The sequence below is a fragment of the Plectropomus leopardus genome, chromosome 5 (genome assembly GCF_026936395.1).
Source record: "Plectropomus leopardus strain MGB_pleo_1.0 chromosome 5, ASM2693639v1, whole genome shotgun sequence".
Taxonomy (NCBI): domain Eukaryota; kingdom Metazoa; phylum Chordata; class Actinopteri; order Perciformes; family Serranidae; genus Plectropomus; species Plectropomus leopardus.
Genome location: NC_142180.1, coordinates 21,113,792 through 21,135,205, shown reverse-complemented (window position 1 = coordinate 21,135,205; position 21,414 = coordinate 21,113,792). Strand labels below are relative to the sequence as shown.

General features: G+C 36.7%; 2 protein-coding genes across 4 annotated transcripts; both read right to left on the bottom strand.

The window, feature by feature from the left end:
- Positions 1–2: 2 nt before the first annotated feature.
- On the bottom strand, positions 3–5,095 carry samd13 (sterile alpha motif domain containing 13). 2 transcript variants are annotated; one of them, XM_042516294.2, is made up of 5 exons: positions 4,882–5,094; positions 4,401–4,512; positions 1,721–1,763; positions 1,068–1,179; positions 3–979 (listed from the first exon to the last, which is right to left on the bottom strand). In XM_042516294.2, the coding sequence occupies exons 2-5, from the start codon at positions 4,426–4,428 to the stop codon at positions 836–838; spliced, it is 327 nt and encodes a 108-aa protein (XP_042372228.1). In that variant the 5' UTR covers positions 4,429–4,512; positions 4,882–5,094; the 3' UTR covers positions 3–835. The 2 variants fall into 2 exon arrangements, with proteins under 2 accessions (XP_042372228.1, XP_042372234.1); XM_042516300.2 differs by lacking the exon at positions 4,401–4,512 and having other exon boundaries at positions 4,882–5,095.
- Positions 5,096–5,238: 143 nt separating this feature from the next.
- Positions 5,239–19,565, bottom strand: prkacba (protein kinase, cAMP-dependent, catalytic, beta a). 2 transcript variants are annotated; one of them, XM_042516259.2, is made up of 10 exons: positions 19,238–19,565; positions 14,183–14,244; positions 13,697–13,825; positions 12,524–12,622; positions 12,238–12,320; positions 11,205–11,331; positions 10,784–10,879; positions 9,933–10,055; positions 9,544–9,708; positions 5,239–8,614 (listed from the first exon to the last, which is right to left on the bottom strand). In XM_042516259.2, the coding sequence occupies exons 1-10, from the start codon at positions 19,281–19,283 to the stop codon at positions 8,489–8,491; spliced, it is 1,056 nt and encodes a 351-aa protein (XP_042372193.1). In that variant the 5' UTR covers positions 19,284–19,565; the 3' UTR covers positions 5,239–8,488. The 2 variants fall into 2 exon arrangements, with proteins under 2 accessions (XP_042372193.1, XP_042372177.1); XM_042516243.2 differs by lacking the exon at positions 19,238–19,565 and adding an exon at positions 16,530–16,835.
- Between the last annotated feature and the right edge of the window lie 1,849 nt (positions 19,566–21,414).

Here is a 21,414-nt window from a genome sequence, read left to right as displayed (position 1 = left end):
TATTGTTCTTTGGTGAGAAAAGAGCACCATTTATTGCAAATCTTTGATTCAGATATTCAAACTCCAGTGTTATGTTGCACATATACATTGGTCATACACACTTCAACACAGTTGTCCTTGCGACAATGCTGAAAGCACCACAGGTAGGAACAAAATAAGAATATATACACATAAATATTTTTATATCAAGAGCCTTGGGCCTAGATAACGTAGGTGTGCAGGAACAAAGGGGCTTTCAGTTGGCTTCTTGTGTCTGGGAAAACAAAATGCTTCATTGTTACATGCTAAGGACGATTCACTGACTCAGCTGCACAGATCAGAGCATAAAAACTGATTTTAGGGCAAAACGGGATGCACCAGAATCTGCATGTATCAAAGTGTTTGGATACAACAACATACACAGTTTTCAACTATATATCATCTTATATACAAATACTTATTTTAAACCAACATTTGTTAATTCACTTTGCTTTCATAGACACACACACACACACACACACACACACCCACAAACACACACACACCCACCCACACACACACACACAAAAATCATACCTGCACAGTATCGCCCAAAATTTCCTTCCTTTAAATAAAACACACAAAAAAATAAAATACATTTCTCAAGCAGCAGAAAAAAGAATGGCTGAAAGGGTAAACAGCTGAGTGGACTTCAAGTGCAACCCATTTTTGGGGTCCACGCCTATAAAAACATACAGCATTCAATTCCTGTTAAGGTGCCGCTGTGGCCAAAGGAGTCTTTGTGAAGTGGCAGCTAACCTGGGGTCTCCTGACACGATGATTGTCACTGAGGTGGGTGTTGGGACGGCCTGCGGTGCTACGAGGCGTTGCTCTTCAGGTGTTGAGTTTGCAGCGGCTTCACGTGATACTCATAGATTTTCAGCGCAGGGCCGAGCTTTATCGACAGCCCCGTCAGGACGTCGTTACGCGTCATCAGGAGCAGGGACTTGCCATCGATTTCCTGTCAGGTGGGAAGAGAAATATTTGACTGACATTCTAGTTTGTTTTCATCATGTGACGGGAATTTTGAGCAGGAAGAGCACTCCAACCTGATCCTGGAAAGCTGTGGCTTGCTCCTCAAACCCTGTTGCTTTGAAGTAATTGACGACGTCCGCGACCCCCCAGTTAGCAGGGTCCGGCAGCTGACCGTTCTCCACTGGGCTGTGGGGTCACAGTGAATGCTTTAATCTTGCTGTGCATGCACACTCTACGGTAGCAACAGGATTTTCACATGCAACAAAAATATCGGCAAAAACTACAGGTGAATGCGGCTCTGGCCTTTATAAATGTTATTAATGTTATTAACTTACTAGTAAACTCTTTTAACAATGCATTTTAACTATTAAAATGGAGAATCATATGAGAAAACCAGACAAAATGTCATACAGAATAACATTAAAGAACTCTCAAAATATCATATTAAATCTTTTTCAGTCAATAACACTTAATACATATATAAAGAGATACAGTCACCAATATTTAGAGCTCAGAAAATACAACTTGCATTGTTCTCAATACATTTCCATATAATTGAACAGAGATAAATATATTCAATAAATGTCTGTATTTTTTAATACAACATTACTTCATAAAGGGCTTTGGACATTAAACTTGCATTTCACTTCATAGGACAAATAACTGTTAAAACACATTCTCACAAATCCTTTCAAGAATAATGTCTTTGAAAAGTTGTAAATCATACCTTTTGGTGTCAACAGAGCCATTTGCCTTGTCTTCCATGCCGGCTGTAAAAAGACAAAAAGGAGAATAAATAAATACAATATTAATCATCAAATCATAGTCCACTTGTTAGCTTTTTCTGAAACTTTCAACAAGTTAACGACTCAGAAAACTATGATTTGGAAGAGATTGTGAGCTGTCAGTAAGACTTCAGATTAACTCTACTTTTACATTCACTGTAAATTATACAGCTGCTTGTAACAGTTGTTAACTGAAGCTATGGCACAGTTTGAGAGTGAAATAAAATAACTTTAGTTTTCAACAGTTTGCACATCATTTTCTGTGGATAGTCCTGGCATTCAGCTTGACGGTTGGTATCTTAAGAAACCTTTGGAGAAAAGTTAGACCGATTAGGTGATTAATAAATTAGACAATCAAATGCTCTCAATAGTCCCAACAAATTGTATGTGAACCAACAAACAGACAAAACAAGCTAACATACGTTTTACACGAGCCCGAAATACACTGCATATTCCGAAGTTACTTCCTCGAGCTACTGAGTAAAATATTCAAATTTAAAAAATGTTTTTCTTTTTTTGGAACATATACATTATCTTATCTATTTAGTATCTTAACAGGAAAGCTTCTAAGAAGAGTTTAGACAATTAGGCAATTAATCAATTAGACAATCAACAGAAAATAGATAACAAGTAATCAGTTAATTGTTAAAGTCGCTTATCAAGCAAATTTCCAGCTGCTCAAAAGTGAGGACCTGCTGCTTTTCTCTCTTTTATATCATTGTAAATGACACATATTTGTGTTTTGAACTGTTGGTCCAACAAAACACGTCACCTTTTTTAATATTGTTGAGTGTGGATAATAATTATTAAATGCAGTCCTACAAAACACACAATACAGCATCTAGCAAGTTCAAACAAATAGTCTCAATATTTCCCATAGATTGTACCAAAAATAATTCCTAATTAACAAATAAAATAAGTTTCCATAGGTTCGACACAAGCATGAAATACACCACATAGGCAGAGGTTGCTTGGTCAGGCAATTTAGGTATATTATTCCAATTTAAAAAATGTTTCTTTCGGGTTTTTTTGGTAACATACATAGTATCTTAACCTTTAACATCTTATTAGGAAACCTTCTAAAAGGAGTTTAAATGATTAGACAATTAATCAATTAGACAATCATCAGAAAGTGGATAACAGGTAATCGGTTAATTGTTTAACTTGATTATCTAGCAAATTTCCAGCTTCTCAAAAGTAAGGATCTACTGCTTTTCTCCATGTCATTGTAAAGTTGTTATGTTTTGAACTGCTAGCTTGACATAACACAACAACAACTCGCCTTGGACATTTTTCAGTATTTTCAAATGAGGACAATAATTGTTAGTTGCAGTCCTACAAAACAGCCAATACAGCATGTAGCAAATTAAAACTAATAGTCGCAATATATCCCCATAGACTGTACCAAAAACAATTCCTTATAAACAGGTAAGTAAAGTCTCCATTGGTTTTACACAATATGTAGTGTTTTATCTATTCAGTATCTTAATGAGAAACCTTCAGAGAAGAGTTGAAATGATTAGGGAAATAATAAATTAGACAATCAACATAAAATAGGAAACAGGCAATCAACTAACTGTTTAAGTCAATTACCAAAGTCGCACCTTATCAAAAGTGAGGCAGTGCTGCTTTTCTCATTTTTTTCATTCATTGTGAAAAAAATATATTTGGGTTTTTGATTATTTCTTGTCTGATAAAAAAAAGACACCATGGACATTTTTAAATATTTGTTAGATGCACTACAACACAGGCAGTGCATAATGTGGACACTTTAAACAAACTACAGGTAAAGCCATTTTCCATAAGTTTTACACAAGCATGAATTACACTGCATATACTGAAGCTGTTTTCTTCAACAATTTAAGTATAATACTCAAATTCAACAACATTAATACATCAGATTTAAGTTTTGTGCATCATTTTATACAATTCTACCTGCAACTACACTGGCATGTTTAATATACATCTCCACATTAGATAAGTACATACTTGATGGTGCAGAACTTTGTTAAATGATATCTGACTGATCATTTATGAAGACCTCTCCTTTTCATTTTCTCAGTTACTGAGCTGTTTTTAGTTGTACTGCTATTATTTTTGAACTGTATCAAATGTTTTACTGACTATTTAGAGTCATGGTACTTGTAATTGACGTAATTATTGTCATCAACTGTTTTTCCCCATTTTTTAAAGTTGTTTGTTTTTAAAATACAATTTTCTTGTTCTTTGTTTCTTTTTGCCTTGGATTTAAAAATATTTTTTTTTATATTATTTTATGATGTAATTAAAGAGTAGTTGCTACTCTGGTGGGGGATGATGGAGATCCAAATAAATAAATAAACATGAATTCATTTGAGGACTTTGAGATGAGCTTTTACAATGCTTGGTCACATAGCACAGGTTCAACAAGAAGCTGTCAAAAGGCCGGGGGTGAAGAGCAGCACTGGAAAATCTAACTTTTGCTCATAAGCTTCTTGACAACACGAGCTGTGGTTACTCTCAAACAGAAACCATGCTGTGGTCAGACTGCAGGTGACTAATGAAGCTTGTGCTTTCACTGAGCTCATGCGGTTTTCCGTTTAAGCACCAATTTAGCCATAATAGGCTAAATGAGTCTCTTACAATCGGTAACGTTGCAGTAATTTTTCATCAGATGTCTTCACTCGGAGAACTTAGTGAGTTGGCAGCTCAAACACCATCATTGTTTCTCTTTCGCATTCACTGGGTGTCTCAACTGCAATAACAGTAAAATATTACAGTTGTTAAAACAGTTAGGAGAACATTTCTAATCAAAACATTGCTAAAGACAAACAAGCCTGCGTTAGCACTGTCAATAACTGACAGCGGGGAGAGATGCAGTGAGTGAAAATGACGACCCTAACTCACGTTGTTAGCTGGATTAGAAACAGCACAATAACGTCACACAAAACATTAAATTGCCTTAATTGGCAAAAACATAGAGTTAAAAGGAGCATTTCAATACAGCAAAATGTCGAAATTACGTGACGCCAAATGACGATAGCTAATATTTAATCGCTGCCTCTTCGTATTAAGCTAACAGTGATAGTTAGCTGGGATCGCTAATACAAGATTTAACAGTTACCTTATTTGAGATGATTCCTGGTTGACAACAGCAGTTTGTCCGAGATAAACACGTACTTTGGATGATAAAAAGTTTTCTAATCACTGAAATATTTTACAAGCTATTAAACGGCGACATTCATGTGATAAAATCAAGATTTAATCAAGTGAAGGCAACTAGCCTCTCTTCATCCGTTTAGCTTCCTTCACCCACATGACAGCAGAGAATCATGGGAAGTGTAGTCCCCCCCCCCCAGTTTTAACACCAGCGTTTCTAGTTCTGCAGGATCAGCCACCTGCTGAAGTACATCACTGTTACCAGACACACAGACACACAGACAGAGAGAGCGATAGTTCTCCTCAAATTGAATACAAACAGTTGTAGTTTTTAATAAAAAGAATTTATTATAGTGACATATCCTTTGTTACATAAAATCTGCTACAGCAAAGTACTATATTCCCCTTGCAAACACAAGTAAATATGGGTGGGAAAAAAACGTGTCAGCCTTCTAAATTATGTGCAAAATATCCCACAAACTAAATACAGACACATTTCAGATTATTGATCCCATACTGGCATGTGTGACTAGCTACGAAGAACTCATAAACTGATTTCCTTCAGTCTGGAGTGTGAGGTGGCTCAGGGAAAAGTGCCATCATTTACATCAAATATGACAAACATTATTACACACATGGGGGATAAATGACACATAAGAAGAGCTGTGGATTTCCTACACATTTTTATGGGAAGATTTACACACAGGCAGTTTGGATTGAAACATGCTGAATCCCAGGTGTAGTCTTCAAAGTTTGTCCAAATAAAAAAAAAAAAAAAAAGTCGTTAATTCTGCAATTACATTCTGGTCACCCTTCAAACTGGGAAAATTATGTTGGGTCCCCTTAAATAAAGTTATTTTCCTAAGGAAAGAAATGAAACAAAAAAAGGTTATAAAATAAGTTAAATTGAAAAGCTACAATTTTAAATAGGCATGAGAGGCATCAATGTGTGTTAACTGTGGTAAATATTATAATTTCTATAAATGTTTTATTTTCAATAAGGGCAAATGAAAAAAAACTGGAACAAATAAATAATCCAATATACTCACTGTTTATAACACTTTTGTGAATAAAACAGTTGGTGTCTCCTCATATATACCGAGAACTATGCAAGTTTAAACATTTAAAATGCAACTTTATTAGACATCTCTAATATAAATAAAAACAGCATAAGAAACGGTTGTGCCTTTTGAAATGAAATCAGGGCAAAATAAAATGTCATGTCATGTGCTCAATATATGAACAAAAAAGTTTAAATTCAGGCATAGCCAATATCAATATACAGTACATCAGTACCTTTAAAAAAAGCATTCAGTCACCAAACCTTTTTCACATTTGGTCGTCTAAGATTGTTGAACTTGATTAAATTGCATTGTTCTCATCTACAAACACTTGAGCACCATGTCAAATAATGATCGAAACTTCAGAAGACTTAAGAGATGTTGATTGGAAAGACTGTCAGCAATGTGTTATTGTTTCCAACAGGACGAAACATGTAAAACTTTAATTTACCCACAGCCCTGAGTGTCCGACCTGCAGAAATGACCTCAAACTCTGACCTCCGTGTGGACGGCAGAGACAAACTTCCCAACAGGGAATCAAAGGATCACAGAGACAGGAGCAATCAGGTCTTTTCTGACATCTGAAAGATCAACAAGTGGACACCTTGGTGTTGTAGGTATTGAACCTTTGAAATACAGATTCTAGGATCACATGCTGAATACACGTCAACCTGTCACGCCAGTGAGGAGTTTGCGGAGACCACATTTCAGCAGCAAGGACAGGCAATGTGTCACAATTAATGGGAAGTGAATGGTGCTCAGTATTAAAAAAAACCTTGTAAAACCTATGTTTCTCTATTAAATATGTGTAGACAATAACTTAACAGAAGGGATTTACGATGAAAAAATAAAATGTTCTTCAAAAGTCAAACTCTTGATCTTACTCCCTTTGAAAATGTGTAACAAGACCAAAACATTTTTATCTGTTAACTTTCTCTAACTGACCTGACTCAGCCTGAGCAATTTTGCGAGGAAGAATGAGCAAACATTGCTCCATCACAGTGTACAAATTGATTAAAAAAAAAAATGCAAATAGACTACAAGCTATAGTTGAGGTAAGTATATGTTTCAACCAAGTGGTGACCAAGATGAATGAATACTTTCAGGTTATGATATTTCAGTTTTGTTAATTTTTCATGGTTAATGGTTTTGCTTTCGTGGGGTTATGCGGAGGAATATGTCACTCAGATAAAAATTGCCTACACCTACTGCACCAATGTTTAAAGGTAACAAAACACAACAAAAAGAAAGGTAGGAACACTTGCAGGGCACTATTAGCTTGATGTGTCACAGCTGTACAAACGTAACAAACATGCAAAAGTAAAAATGAGAAAAAAAACAAAACAAAACAAATATGGCAGTTAAACAATGTCTTCCGAGTGCTCTGCTAAAGCACAATTTGAAAGCAACCCACAACTGGACAAAATATGCCCATATGACCAACACTGCTTTGCATCCACAACAACGTTCTCTCAAGAAAATCGAACAAAGTGACCTCTCAGCTATTGAAAAATGCCATGTCAATGCACTTCATACATTTCTGGACATACCAAAGACAGATGAGCTGCTGAGTTGAGTGACAAACCCTTTCCTTCCTTGTGAAACAGAGTTGTACCTGAAAAATATATTATCTCATTCCTTATATTTAACACCATACCAAGTCTGAGGTGTGACCAGATATGGATAAAACAATGCTATGACTGAGTTTAATACAGCAAAGACAAGTTTCTGCTCCATAATAACACTCTTCACTGTTAATCCTTCTCTTCAAGAATTAAATGCCTGAGTGCTCAAATTCAGAAACTTCAATAAGTCATCAGTGCTGCTTTTCCTTCACTAAACACCTTTTTTTTTTTTACATTTTGGTCATGCTTTAAAAACGCAAAGTGTTCGAAAATCCTATGCCTCATATATGTATAATTCTATATGCACAAATACACGGTTCTAAGTCTTAAGGATATCAGAATGATGAATAATGGTTAAAGTGTTCATGATTAATGAGTAATACACTGAACCATAAAACACACTCAGGCATGTAACAGACGACAGACAACTGGCAAAACTCAATGTTAGAAATATAACAAAAAAAATCCCTTCTATCTTCCCAAAGCTTAAATCACAACATGTGCAACACCAGTTAATACAATCAGTCACTCTTTGTGTCGTTTAAAAATGGGCATATTTGTTTACAAGTTGCTTTTCAAATAAGTATTTTGACTGAAATAAGGAGGGAGGCTATTCAAAAGTGGCAAACATAAAAAAAAGACAAAAGATAACGTGGTCTAGTATTTTTGTGTTGCAGCACGAAGGGTGTCTGCATAATGTGCCTGTGTATAGGTTAGTGCTAACTGCACGCAGGATCATGGCAAGAAGGACCTCATTCAGCTGTGTGGAATGAAGGAACGAGGCATTTGTTTTTTGGACACGTGACGGCCTCAGTTCCACCTTAACCCTCAGGAGAGTGCAAATATCCCAAAACATGTGAGCCCTGATGGGACTCTCGCCCACTCACTAGAACTCAGCAAACTCTTTTGCACACTTTTCTGTTTGTGAGACACGAATGTCCTCTTCCTCGTAGTCGTCAAAGTTGCTTGTGTCTCCTGGTCCTCTGCACTTTGGCAAGAAGGGGGCTTCAACCTACAAATGCAGAGGAAAGTAAGGAATTGTTTTCTGCTTATTAATTTAAATATGCCAAACAAGGGCAGGTATTTACATAAGCAAATTATTTTAACAAATACTACAAATTGAGTTTAATAATAATCATCATCATCATCATAACTATTTATATAGTGCCTTTTAAAACAGAGTTTACAAAGTGTTTTAACAAAGAAAAAGTAGAAATGGGATAGCCAAACAGTCCTACTTAACACAAGCAAGATAAAACTACTGTAGAGTTAGGTTCAAATTCACAAAAGGGGACAAATAATGCAAGATGCAGGACGCAAAAGGTCAAAATAAATTTTACAAATAGACCAGAAACAACAAAAGCAATAAAAGTAATAAAACCACAAATGAAAGGAAATCACATAAATAAAATAGATAAAATAAATAATAAATAAAAAGACAAAATTAAAAAACAAAATCAAAAAGACAACATCACATAGAAGCAAGTCTATAAAAATGTATTTTAAGAGGTTATTTAAAAGTGACTGTTTCTGCGAGCCTCATCTCCTCACGCAGCTCGTTCCAAAGCTGAGGGGCCCTGATGGCAAAAGCACGGTCACCTTTAGTTTTAAGCCTTGACTTTGGAACGGCCAGAAGGGCCCACCTGAGGATCTCAGGCTGCGAACTGGCTCATACGGGGTCAACATTTCTGTTTTTTAGCCTGGGCTCAGACCCAGACAAGCTGATCAAACTCAATGTTCCTCCAATTAGGCAGATATCTAGATCTCTGGATACTCTGACCAATTGGTTATAGGTTGGTTGATGTTTATAAATGTCTTAAAACTCACTCATGAGAAAAATACATGTAACATGTTGTTTTTACTACCCGATCCATCATGGCTGCTAACAGAGAATATGTTTGCCTGCCCGACACAAATTTACGAAAAAATGGGCACACCTACCTTTCTCTCATAGATGGCAATCCAGTCTGTTGTGGAGAACCACTTGTGATTTTTTATGTCATTCACACCATTCTTCAGGTTGCCAAATCTCTTCGTCAGGTCGACCTGGAGCAGGTTTCTCAGCAGATCCTTCAGGTCAGAGCTGAAGTGAGAAGGGAATCGTACCTACAGGAACAAAAAAAAAAGAAAGGGAGGAACGCTGAATTACCAGTTACAATTAACACAAATACGTGTGTTATTCACCCATTTCATATAATATGCTTGGTTACAGTATATAAAGATCATAAAAACAAAAAACACTGCAGAAACAATGCCATGGTCATGCTTGTGGTGTAAAAGGCATGTAGAAAATTAAAAACTGTAAGATACTTGTAACTATCTCTGCAAACCTTGCCAGACACAATCTTTTCATAGATCTGGATAGGCTGATCAGCAAAAAATGGAGGGTAACCAGCAGCCATTTCATAGATGAGAACTCCAAGTGCCCACCAGTCCACAGCTTTGTTGTAGCCCTGGAAGAGTCAGAAACAGAAAAATAAATAGTTTTCAAAGGCTGTAGGTTGGTTTCTTGGCTCGAACTTCAGCAAGCAAACGTTGGATAACGACTGATAATGACAGTCAGAAAGGCTTGAGACATACGGAGCAGTCAGACGGCTCTGTGCTTTGCTTTAATTTGTGGTGTTTTGCATTTATCATATGACTGGTGTTGTAATTATATCAGTGTTTGAGCAGTGCCCCAACTGTAGGACACAAAGGAGATGGACAACTTAGCAAGATCCTTTTGCATTCAATAATTGACTGATGAGTACAACTCAAACACATCTGCAGACACACACTGTATCTTCTTTGGTAGCGTCTGCTGGGCTGACATTACAGCCAGCTTCAATTCTTGCTTTTTTAGAAAAAAAAATTCAAAAACTTAGACTTGAATCTGGTCTTTTTTCCAAGTTGAGCTGAGTTAAATTTTACAAAAATATATTGCTTGTCTTGTCAGCCCATTGCTTGTATTGTTTCTATGTTAACGACCACTGTACTACAGCATTGTTATTAAAGTTGGTGTTGCTATGCATAAAAAAGGAGTACGACTCATTTAAACATTTCTCTCCAAATAATGCAAAAAAATGTGAACGTCATTGTTGTCATCGTTTAATTTGAAATGATGCTTTAGTTACCAACTTGGTACTTTCTAACTTTAAATTAATAACATGTATGTGGGCTGTATTGAGTATAAGCTGTTCACCTTGCTGAGGATGATCTCTGGAGCCAGGTACTCAGGAGTGCCACACAATGTCCAGGTCCTGCCTTTTACTCTTTTGGCAAAGCCAAAGTCTGTGACCTGAGGAAATAACAATAGAAGCATGATAAGAAAAGTAACTACGTTAGGGCAAAGTAAATGCACAACACTTGTGACCGTTGCTATCAACAGAAACCTACATCTGTTTGGGTCGAACCGACTAAATGTGTTAATTTTCTATCTTTGTGTTGTCTTTATATTCATAAACAGCAGGTCCACATACTCTTTCTTGGATGTTTTCTTCTAGCAGCTGATTTTGATCACTTTCTCAGTTACATCTAATAGTTTACAGACAGAACTTGTTGATGACTTTTTACTTTTCTATTCAGTTTACTTTTCTATTATGACCTTTCCATGGACTTTGTACCTGGATATACCCATGTTGATCTATGAGCAGGTTTTCAGGCTTCAGGTCTCTGTAGATGAGGTCTAAGGAGTGAAGGTACTCAAAGGTGAGTACTATCTGAGCTGCATAAAATCTTGCATGGTGTTCACTGAAAGAAAACGGGGGTGGAAAGTCAGACACTGGTGCAACACATGAACACGAGTCTCTTCTGAGTGATGGAGCAAACTCAATCATTCACTGTATGGCCACCTTAAAATGATGTCAGACCAAAGTGAATGAAGTGAAAACTGTCCAGCTTTGTGCAGCTATTAGTGGCTAATACAGCACTCAGAATAAAAAAATAAAATAAAATAAATGTGCTGTTATGTTATATTTTGTGGAAAGTTATCCATGGAAGATAACATGCAACAAAATTCTGTGAATTCTCCAAAACATTCAATGACTCAATAATTTCAACTTTCCATCATTTCATGAGTTTTCCGTGCCTGGAAGATGAGATTATGAAATTCCATGACTTTTCCAGGTTCTTCATGACTGTGGGAACCTTGATAAATAAAACTATATAACAGATGTAGTGAAAACTTTAAGAGAATTAATAAAAGGTGATAAGTGTATTTTTGGGGGCAAAACATTGATGCTTCACACACTTCACCAATTCAGTATCTGACCAATTGTCTTCTCTTCTGTTCCTGAGATATGACATTGACTAATGGCCTTAAAAGTGTTTTCTAATGTTACAGTTGAGCTTTGACTTTTTGGATGTAAAATGTTATAACTTTATTTATTTTATCATTTTTGACATTTGTTGGAAACTTTGTCATAATCAGCGTGAGAATTATTGATTTATGCACTTTGACCACCAAATTTTGATCAGTTAATTCCTGAGTCCAACTGGATGTTTGTGCCAAATTTGAGGAAATTCCCGAAAGGCGCTCCTGAAATATTGTGATCACGAAATTGGTACGGATGGATGAAAAACCTGGAAGTATTACCCTCTGTCCTCTGCTGTTGTGGGCGCAGAGTCATATTGAAATAATAAAAATGTACACCTTACCTGAACCTTCCAATACGTCTGAGGTGTGAGAACATCTCTCCACCGGGCACATATTCCATCACCATGTAGAGGTTTGAGTTGTCCTGTTAGTCAAAACAAGAAACCTTTAAGCAGAGGCATAACAACTCATCCCGTTAAATGACAAGTGCTCTCAAAGTAGGAAAAATTAAATGACCCAATTAGATTAAATGATGGTACGTTATGGGGTAGAAATCATTGGTTAGACACAAAAACACTGATGTGGTAACCATGTAGTTGGTTGCGAGAGGGGGGTGCGAGCATGTACCTTGAAAGCGTACTCCAATCTGACGAGGAAGGGGAAAGAGACGGCCTGTAGTATTCTCTTCTCATTTAGTGTGTGTTCTATCTGCTTCAACTTCACCACCTGGAAAAAGAAGGCACAATATAAGTACCTTAAGTATATTAAGCGAATCATGCTCTTCATAATTGAGATGAAGCAAAGTTACGAATACCCAACTTTTTTTTGTATCTGATAAAGGCTACATGTAATTCAAAAGTGAAAGTACACAGATATGTTTTGCATGTTTTTGCCCAACTATGAGGCACTTCAGGTACTTCATCCACCACTGCTCTGTTGCTTGGTTACAATCATTTGAAACGTCCGCCAGTCTGGTGCACATGACTTAGTGGGAAGCATGGTCACACTAGATTTAAAAGTCAGGTGTTGAACAGGAATGCATCCACAAGCCATTTTATCAGACAATCAAAGGCAGAAGACTGACAATAAGCAAGTAGCAGACACCATGGAAAAGGTGCGTCCTAAATTGCTATGTCCTTAGTTTAGACATTGACTCATTTCACAATTCCAACTGCTTTACCACACAATGATATAACACCTGGCTATGACAGTTACTGTGATGGATTACCTCCTGTAGCTCAAGCAAGTTTCAGGACCCTGCAAGTTCATTTGCGTACTGTATTGAAATATCTACATGAAAAACAATGACTACCTGTGAGGTAGTAAAAACACATTCACAAACCTGTAAATGCATGGCATGCTTTGGTAAATGTTAAGTAGCAATGTGAAATGTTCTTTATTATGAGTAAAATGTGGGATAAAAAATACAGGAAAGTGTTTCAGACGTGCAGCTGAAACAGAAAGTCAGACAGGTTTACCTCTCCAACTGTGTGAAATTCAAGGGAACAGTGTACTGCTGCATGAGCAACACACCGTGGACCTGCTAACCTCCTCCTACGAGTCTCACATCAGTATTTAAAGATCGAAACTCTCATGTGAAGTGCCTCTGAGGTTTTCAAAGATAACATGCTGGCAGTGCATGAGAGGAAGCGTCCCATTTCCTTTTACGACACGCATAGCACTAACGTAGTTACAGCATTTGTCAAGCTTGCAAGAGTTTGCTTTTCACACACTATCCTGATTTACAACACTAGTTCTTATGAGACGGGTAAACTGTTTTCCTTCAAACTGTACACTTACTTTTTGTTTGTCCAAGATCTTCATGGCGTAGAACTGGTTTGTTTCTTTATGTTTGACAAGCATAACTCGCCCGAATGAGCCAGTGCCCAGAGTCTTGAACCTATCAAAGTCATCCAGGCCAGTTGTGCTCTGAGGAAACATAATCAGCATAAGTGAAGACATCAAACTGATGATTGAAATGCTTCATATCTGCTTGTAAATTTGGTTGTATTGCAGCTTTTTTAGATGCAATTGGTAATATGGCATTTTGTCTCCATGAAGCTCAGAGTAAAAACACATAAGATGGATTGAAATGTTTTCACAATAAATGCCTTAGTGACAGAGTAAAATTGCACAACCAACTAGCAATCAAGTCAACAGCATGTGAGCCAGGAAGTGGCTAGGCGCTATCAAACAAAATGTCTATCATTTCGCCTCATGAAAAACAGCTGAGTCCAGCGAAAGTTTTAGCTCAATAAAGGAAAGTACTCACAGGAAACGACTTACCTGTGGTGGACACTCCCATTTTCTTAAAAAATCTTCTTTGGCTTTAGCTAAGAACTCTTTCACTATAAAAAGAAAGAGAGGTGTGATTTAAAAATTTGCATTTTGGTGCTCACACAAGGTCAGTTAACAGGCTGAGGGAAATAACAAACTGGGGCAGTTGGTTCGGGAAAATAAACAAAGGCAGTTCACATGTTTAGGAAAACAAATGCATTTTAAGGTCAGGCAAGTGCCAACTACTGGGGATGCAGGGATATTCTTGACAAAACAGCAAAAAAATACCTCCTTAACAAAACTCAAAACCACACGTCTAAGCAGGAAATTTTAATTCATAAAGTGATGCAAAGAGCTCTTGTGGACTTTACAGAACTGGCCAATTCAAATAAAAGCTATTCTGCATCTCTTTCAGAGGAAGGTGAGAGTAAAAGGGGGAGGCAGTAATAGTGGGCAGAGAAAAAAGACAAAATGCAGAACATAACTGACACTACAGTGCAAGCATTAGAAAGACAGTGAATTGTGAAAGTCACAGCAGACATGAGATGTCCAAAGTCACAGAGTCATGGCAGTATCTAATGTCTAGTTGGTATGCAGGTGCTGATTTTAATGCATACCAGGCACTGAAGGACTATGTGGGAGCTATATGCCATCAGACTAATTAGCCTCAGTCTTAGTCATGTTTACATGTGGCATAATACGAGCCTGGTAGGCCTCAGCTGCTGAATAAACTTTCTCTCTGTGACTTTGGATGGCTCATGGAAAAATGAGCATACCAAAAGTCTCTACAGTTCACCAAGGGTTTGCAGGAACATTCACCCACATGGATGGAAATGATGGAGAAGAGAAAGAGAGGAAGAAACATTTATGAAGTGCTGAAAACAAGAACATTTGAGATTCAAGTGGTTTAAATGCAACACGTGACAAAATGACACTGAAGAAGACACAATGTAAGGCATCCCTACCACCTGACTGAGGTTAAACCTGATCAAAACGTTCAAGATTATTTTAGTTGGAGGACTTATTTCTTTAATTCTCGATGAAAACTAAAACCATAGCCAATGGTTTTAAGTAGGGGTGTCCTGATCAAGTGTTTTTGCCCCCGATCCCAATTAAGCTGCACAATGCGCATTTCTAGTACTTTTAAGTCATTAAAATCAATTCAGTGTATATGTTTTAACTGATTAATAGTTTTTTTTAATCTTATTTTTACATAAATAACAAAGTAAACAAACATTTTTATATGGCTCTTATCGCAATTCCACTTAGTGCAGCATTTGGGGTTTTTTTTCAACAAAACAAAGTAAACAAACAAAAATGTGTCTTCAGAAATTGTTCTCAAATCCAGTTAGTGTAACATTCAAACTACAGAACTCTATAAATGAGTACAATAATCACAATTCCACTTCAAAGTAGTATTACAGCTAAATTTTACCATTCCTAGTCACACAAAAATATTTAAAATCTGTAACAATTCAACTTCGTCCTTCATCAGAAGGTAGAAGGTAGGTTTAGTAGTCATTTTTTACACAAAGTTTAAAGCTCAATAAAAAAATTGTGTTCATCAGGCCTGATACCAATCCTTCCACTCTGATCAGGACATCCCTAGTATTAAATTCTTTAAAATTAAGCAATAAGTATATATTTCTGTTCACATAGGTTGATTTTTTTTTACTGTGGGTATAGTCTCAAATATGTAAACCTAACTTTCTCTTTCTTTCTTTCTTTTTTTCTTTCTTTCTTACCAGTGTTGGAGTAGGCTTTCTTACACTTAACAATACATTGTTAAACTACAAACATCTGTCATAAAGACTATAAAACAACAGCGACTGAAAAGACATTGTAAAAAGCACACATAAAACACATTTCATACTTGAAAAACAGTAAACACAAATGACAAGACAGAGATATTAAGATGATGCAAGTGACTGAAGCACTGTGTCTCTGGGGAATCTAAAATAGGTGTTTTAACTTATAGGACCTGAAAAACTATTATACAACTGCATACCTGAAAAAAAACATACAGAATCAAACTTAAAGGTCTATCATCCCCATAACAAGCCACGTACAATGCAGACTAACACATCACTTGGTTTATTTTATAAGCTTAATCTAAATCAGTCTCTTCTACAGACAAGAACTCCAAAAGCAAGCTTACACTTGTCCTGTTTTTTTATTTATTAAACCTTTATTCAAACAGGAAGTCCCTTTAGATCAAAATCTTTTTTGTCAAGGACGACCTGGCCAAGATAGCACATCATTACAAGGTTAAAAAAACTATAAAATAAGAGTCCGTTTCAGCGCTGCAAATGGCGGCAGACACATTTTAAGTGTAAAAGCAACAGACTACACTTACTGAACTTATCCCACGAGATGGTGAACTCAGAGATATGAGGCACCTCACTCTCCATTGCTCTCTGTTCTTGGCTACTTTTACGGTGTCTATGGAAAAAGCGGCTGGTGAAGGATTGTTCCTTTCCCTGGGACATTTTGAGACAAATTTTCTTGATGCTTGAGAAGAAAAGGCTCACTGACAAAGTAACTGTTTTCAGACTGAGACCAATGAGTGATATGAACTTCCTGTATGCAGCCAACAGCACTGCAATGCTTGGCTAACCACATAAAGTCAAGCTTCCTGTTCAAGTGCTCTCCTTCAGTTTCAGCGGTCAACTACGTGTCTACTTTTTCTATTTGGTGTAGAAAACACTTGTTGGTCTCCAATGCAAATAATAGTGTTGTTCTGACAGATGTTACACAAAGTAAGCTGAGGACTTAAAAGGGGCAGCCTCTCATGGTTATGTCAAAAACATTGCACAGCTGCAGAGCATTCAGAGTGCTGATAAGGAAACTGTAAGCCTGTACCACCCACTGACTGACTTAGAGAGAAGTTATCTCCACGTTATCATGCTCTCTGGTGGTAAAGTTTAACAATGCAGTTCTTCAGAGAGCTTTCCAATGTGCTTAAAGCCACTTTAATGAACAGAACCTCATGCTGCATACTTCTTTAATGCTAGTGCACTAGAAATGTGGGTTTATTTTGGGGTTACAGCAATCTGGGCTCCTCTCTTTGCTCCTAAAATGCAGAATGAAGGTTTTTTTAACGGCTACCACGGTGCACAGAGAAGGGCCTTAATCGAGGCCACAGGCCAAAACATGTTGGTCTTGCAATTAGTGTTGCAATGGTATGAGATTTTCACGGTACGATAACGTCTCAGAAAATATCGCAGTTTCACGGTATCAAAGAATTATCATTATTATTATCAGTCAGAATGTCATTTAAAGGAATGAAAACAGAGGGTTTGATTTAGTTGAACTACGTTTTATTACTATAACTGAAACTTGAAACCTTTTTTCCACAAGTATATGTAAAAAGAACTAAATTTAAGGTGAGATTCACCATCCAGTTATTTTTTTTCCCCTCAATATCCTAAATAAGCAAATGTGCCCCGTGCAATAACCATCAACTTAAACTATCACAGTCCACCTTAAAACCATAATATCGCTGCATTCCTGCCAGCAAAAACGCTTTTCTTAATAGTACAAGTGTGGCGAGAGCGTCATCCTCTTCTGATTATGCCAACAGAAAGCTAAATGACACCAACAATGTGTTAACACTGTGCCTTTTTAGCTTGCTGTTTTAATCATAGTGTTATTGTACACAACCTTCAGCCCCTCCCAGCAAAAAAACTACAGGTGGCTCGAGTAAAAAGGCTGTGAGACTGTATGGACCACTGCCAATCAGAAAGCAGGTCAAGATCAGTGCTCTCCAGACAGACAGTTTAGTGGATTAGCCTGGTCATCACCTTTATACAGTCTTTGGTCACTACTGACAAATGCACAGTAAACACAACAGAGGACCCTCTGGCTTTCAAGTTATTGATGGAGCACTTCAGATTGCAAAATTGCTATTCAACAGGTGCAATTTGACAAGGAGGAGAGCTACCTCTCCTTGACGTTATAATATCAACACAACAGGTTAACCTCCTGAAACCTGGAGTGACATTCCTTTTCTTGTGCTGCTGCTTGGTTCGATTTCTTTGAAAAACATGGGGAAAAAGCAATAAGCAAAAAAAAAAAAAAAAAAAAGAGAAAAAGCAAGAAACAATATGTTTACAATTGTTATATTTACATATTTAAAATAACTTTACATATTTATTGCAAGTTTTGTTTGCCTTGTTTTTTTTAAACTTTCCTTCCTTTCTTTCCTTTCCTTATATAAAACCTGATTTAAGTAATTTTCATGTACATTTTGCTAATTTCTTGCTATTTTTTTCACTCTTTCTGCCCTCTTCCCATGTTTTCAAATAAATCGAGCCAGTTTGTTCAGGTGTCCAGAGGTTAATGTCACTGTAAGAAGGCAGGGATCAAGGCATGGCATTTTGATTTACAGTAAACTTGTTGATGGCAGACCCGGGCACACCAGTAAACAGAAAATGTTTCTAGCCAATCTGCAGCTCTTGTTTGGAAAACAAAGCAACAACACTTGTTTATTACCACCATTAGCCTGGTTTAACCACATCAAGTAGCCATCTGGTCAACTTGTCTGTTATCAGGTACTTGTTGTTGGCTGTCACTAGGCCTTGTACTGCAGCTTTAGTAGAAACCAGTGTTTGCTGATGTTATCTGGCAGCTGATATTGGCTCTTTGGAAATTAAACACGGTGCCTTTGTAACTCAGTTACAGCGTGAACACTGAGACAATATTTCATTTGCTTGACTCAAGGATTTCTCATTGCATTCACTGCTGTGTGGGAAAACCTTCAACAGGAAATGGTCAGGACCTCACTGTCATCTGCTGAAATGTCACTTTGAATAATTGGCTAGCTGCATCATCTGAAGCACTGTTTCTAAGTGAGATAAGCAAACAGAAACCATTATGAGGGAGCCAACACACCTTGTAAACTGCTCTACCAAAGATGGTTCTTCTCTGCAGCCCATATGACTGTACTGTCTGCTAACAGGGGGCTGCTAAAGGCTGCTCTCCACTGACTTTATGATAAGCAAGCTGCACACTAGCTAACGTTAGCTGGCTAACAGGCTAGCTGGATGGTTTTTAGGTACTCACCGCTTTCTTGCTCATTGCCTTTCTTGGCAGTTGCTGCGTTTCCCATCGTAGGAAGACAGGGCGATGCACAGCTGGCTAGGAGCGATGATGGTGGCGGTTAGCTAACAGGGTCCTCCGTTAGCTAGCTAACAAATTTCAGCTTGTGCTAGCTGGTTGGCTAACAACAACATCAATGTGTTGTCTTTGTACAGAACCTCGACGTGCTCTGCTAACCGCCTCGTTGATCTTTATTTACAATGTCCTTTGTCGTTCAAGTATGCCTCCGCTGGAATGAAAACATGATCCAGACTTTTCACCTCTGCCTGCTGTCGTTTTGTGCTGCGTTCAAGTCATGTAGGAATAACCAGAGAGCAGACCTGATGGGTGAAGTGCTGCGTTCAAGTTCCGGTCGGAAATTATTGTTACTCGTACGTCACGTCCATTTTAATGATTAGGCTGCGTAAATGCTTAACCCTTAATTGATCAGGCAAATATAAATATTTTTGAAAATTAGTTAATTGCTATTTTCTTATGTATCTAGGCTAAAATAGATGATTTTTTTTTTTCAAATACGACCTTTAGTTTCCAAACGAGTTTGTATGTCGTGAGATACATTGCCTATTTACGGTATTGTTAAGCCACAAACTAAAAGACTCTTTCCCCTTTATTGAATATTTATGTGGCACCTTTTAAAATATCTTATAAACAATTAATTAGCTATTAATGCTTTGCATACAAAACATAAAAACTATGTTTCTCATCATTTAAAGTATACCCACTTAATGCACCTCCAACCTACAGTGTGCCAAATGACAAAATCTAATAATAATAACAATAATAATAATAATAATTATTATTATTATTGTTATTATTATATTATCATCATCATTATTGTTGTTGTTGTTTAATAGTTACTGACATGACCCAGTGATTTTAAATCTCCATAAGACAACACTTGTGAGAAAGATTAAGTAAAAGTTTTTTATATTGATTTGAGTATATACAGTCATATTTAGCAATTATTTACGAAATACACTCCATCACTTTGACTAATGATCATTAATCACTCGGGGTAAAAATCGGACACTTAATAAATAAAGAAATGTAATTACTAATACTACTACTACTATTATTACCACTACTAATACTACTACTATAATAATAATAATAATAATAATAATAATAATAATAATAATAATAATAATAATAATAATAATAATGATGATAATAAATGATATTATCAATTGTTAATGTTGTTGTTTTTGTTATTTAATAATAGTTTAAATCTCCATTAAAAGACATCCATGAGTAAGTTTAGGATTGCTGAAAGAAGAAAGAAGAAGGAAATGTCTAAAGGCAGCCTATTCACACCAAACTGACTTGAGGCAAATTCAAATATAATAAGTGATAAGAAAACAGAAAAAGGATCACATCATTAGAAAGTTTTTTTGAAAACTGAAATCTGAGACAGCATGACTAGCTGTAACAGGTGTATATCCTTGTAATATCACATAGTAGCCATTAAAGAGGCACAAAAACAAGATGATGTCTTGATTTTCACAATATTTCTCATGCTGTTTGAAAACATTTATAACAAATGAATCAGAATCAGAATCAGAATCAGAATCAGAATGCTCTTTATTGTCATTATGCAGTGTATAACGAGATTGGAGAGCTTCTCCATTCCTTCAGTGCAAAGTACAAAAGCTTTTTACAGAATTAAGTACGAGATAGAAATAATGGATGACCAGCAGGCCATGAATAAATGCAGCATAAGCAATGGCTTTCAACTTTTTCAAAATACCTTCACTTTGGACATTGTTCATGAGTGTTAATGTATATAATACCAGAGTATCTACCACAGCAAAACTATCCATCCAACTGTCACAGTTAAGAATTCAGATCACAAAATGAAATGATGAACATCTTTCATTTGTGTCAAAAGTGTGAATTATGGTTTCTGTATTTTTCTTGAGTCAGGAATGCAGCATTTTTGACAAAACAGTTGTTAAAAACCATAGACTAGCAAACACCTTTGCAGCTACAGGAAGTGATGTTATTCAAGCCACAAGACTACAGAATTACTAACCCTACAATGATCAAAACTTAACAAAGCCATAGCCTACACCTGAGAGACATTGTGTCAACATTAGTGTGGTTAACACTTTGCATTGAAAGCCAGTTGTTCACAAGTTTCT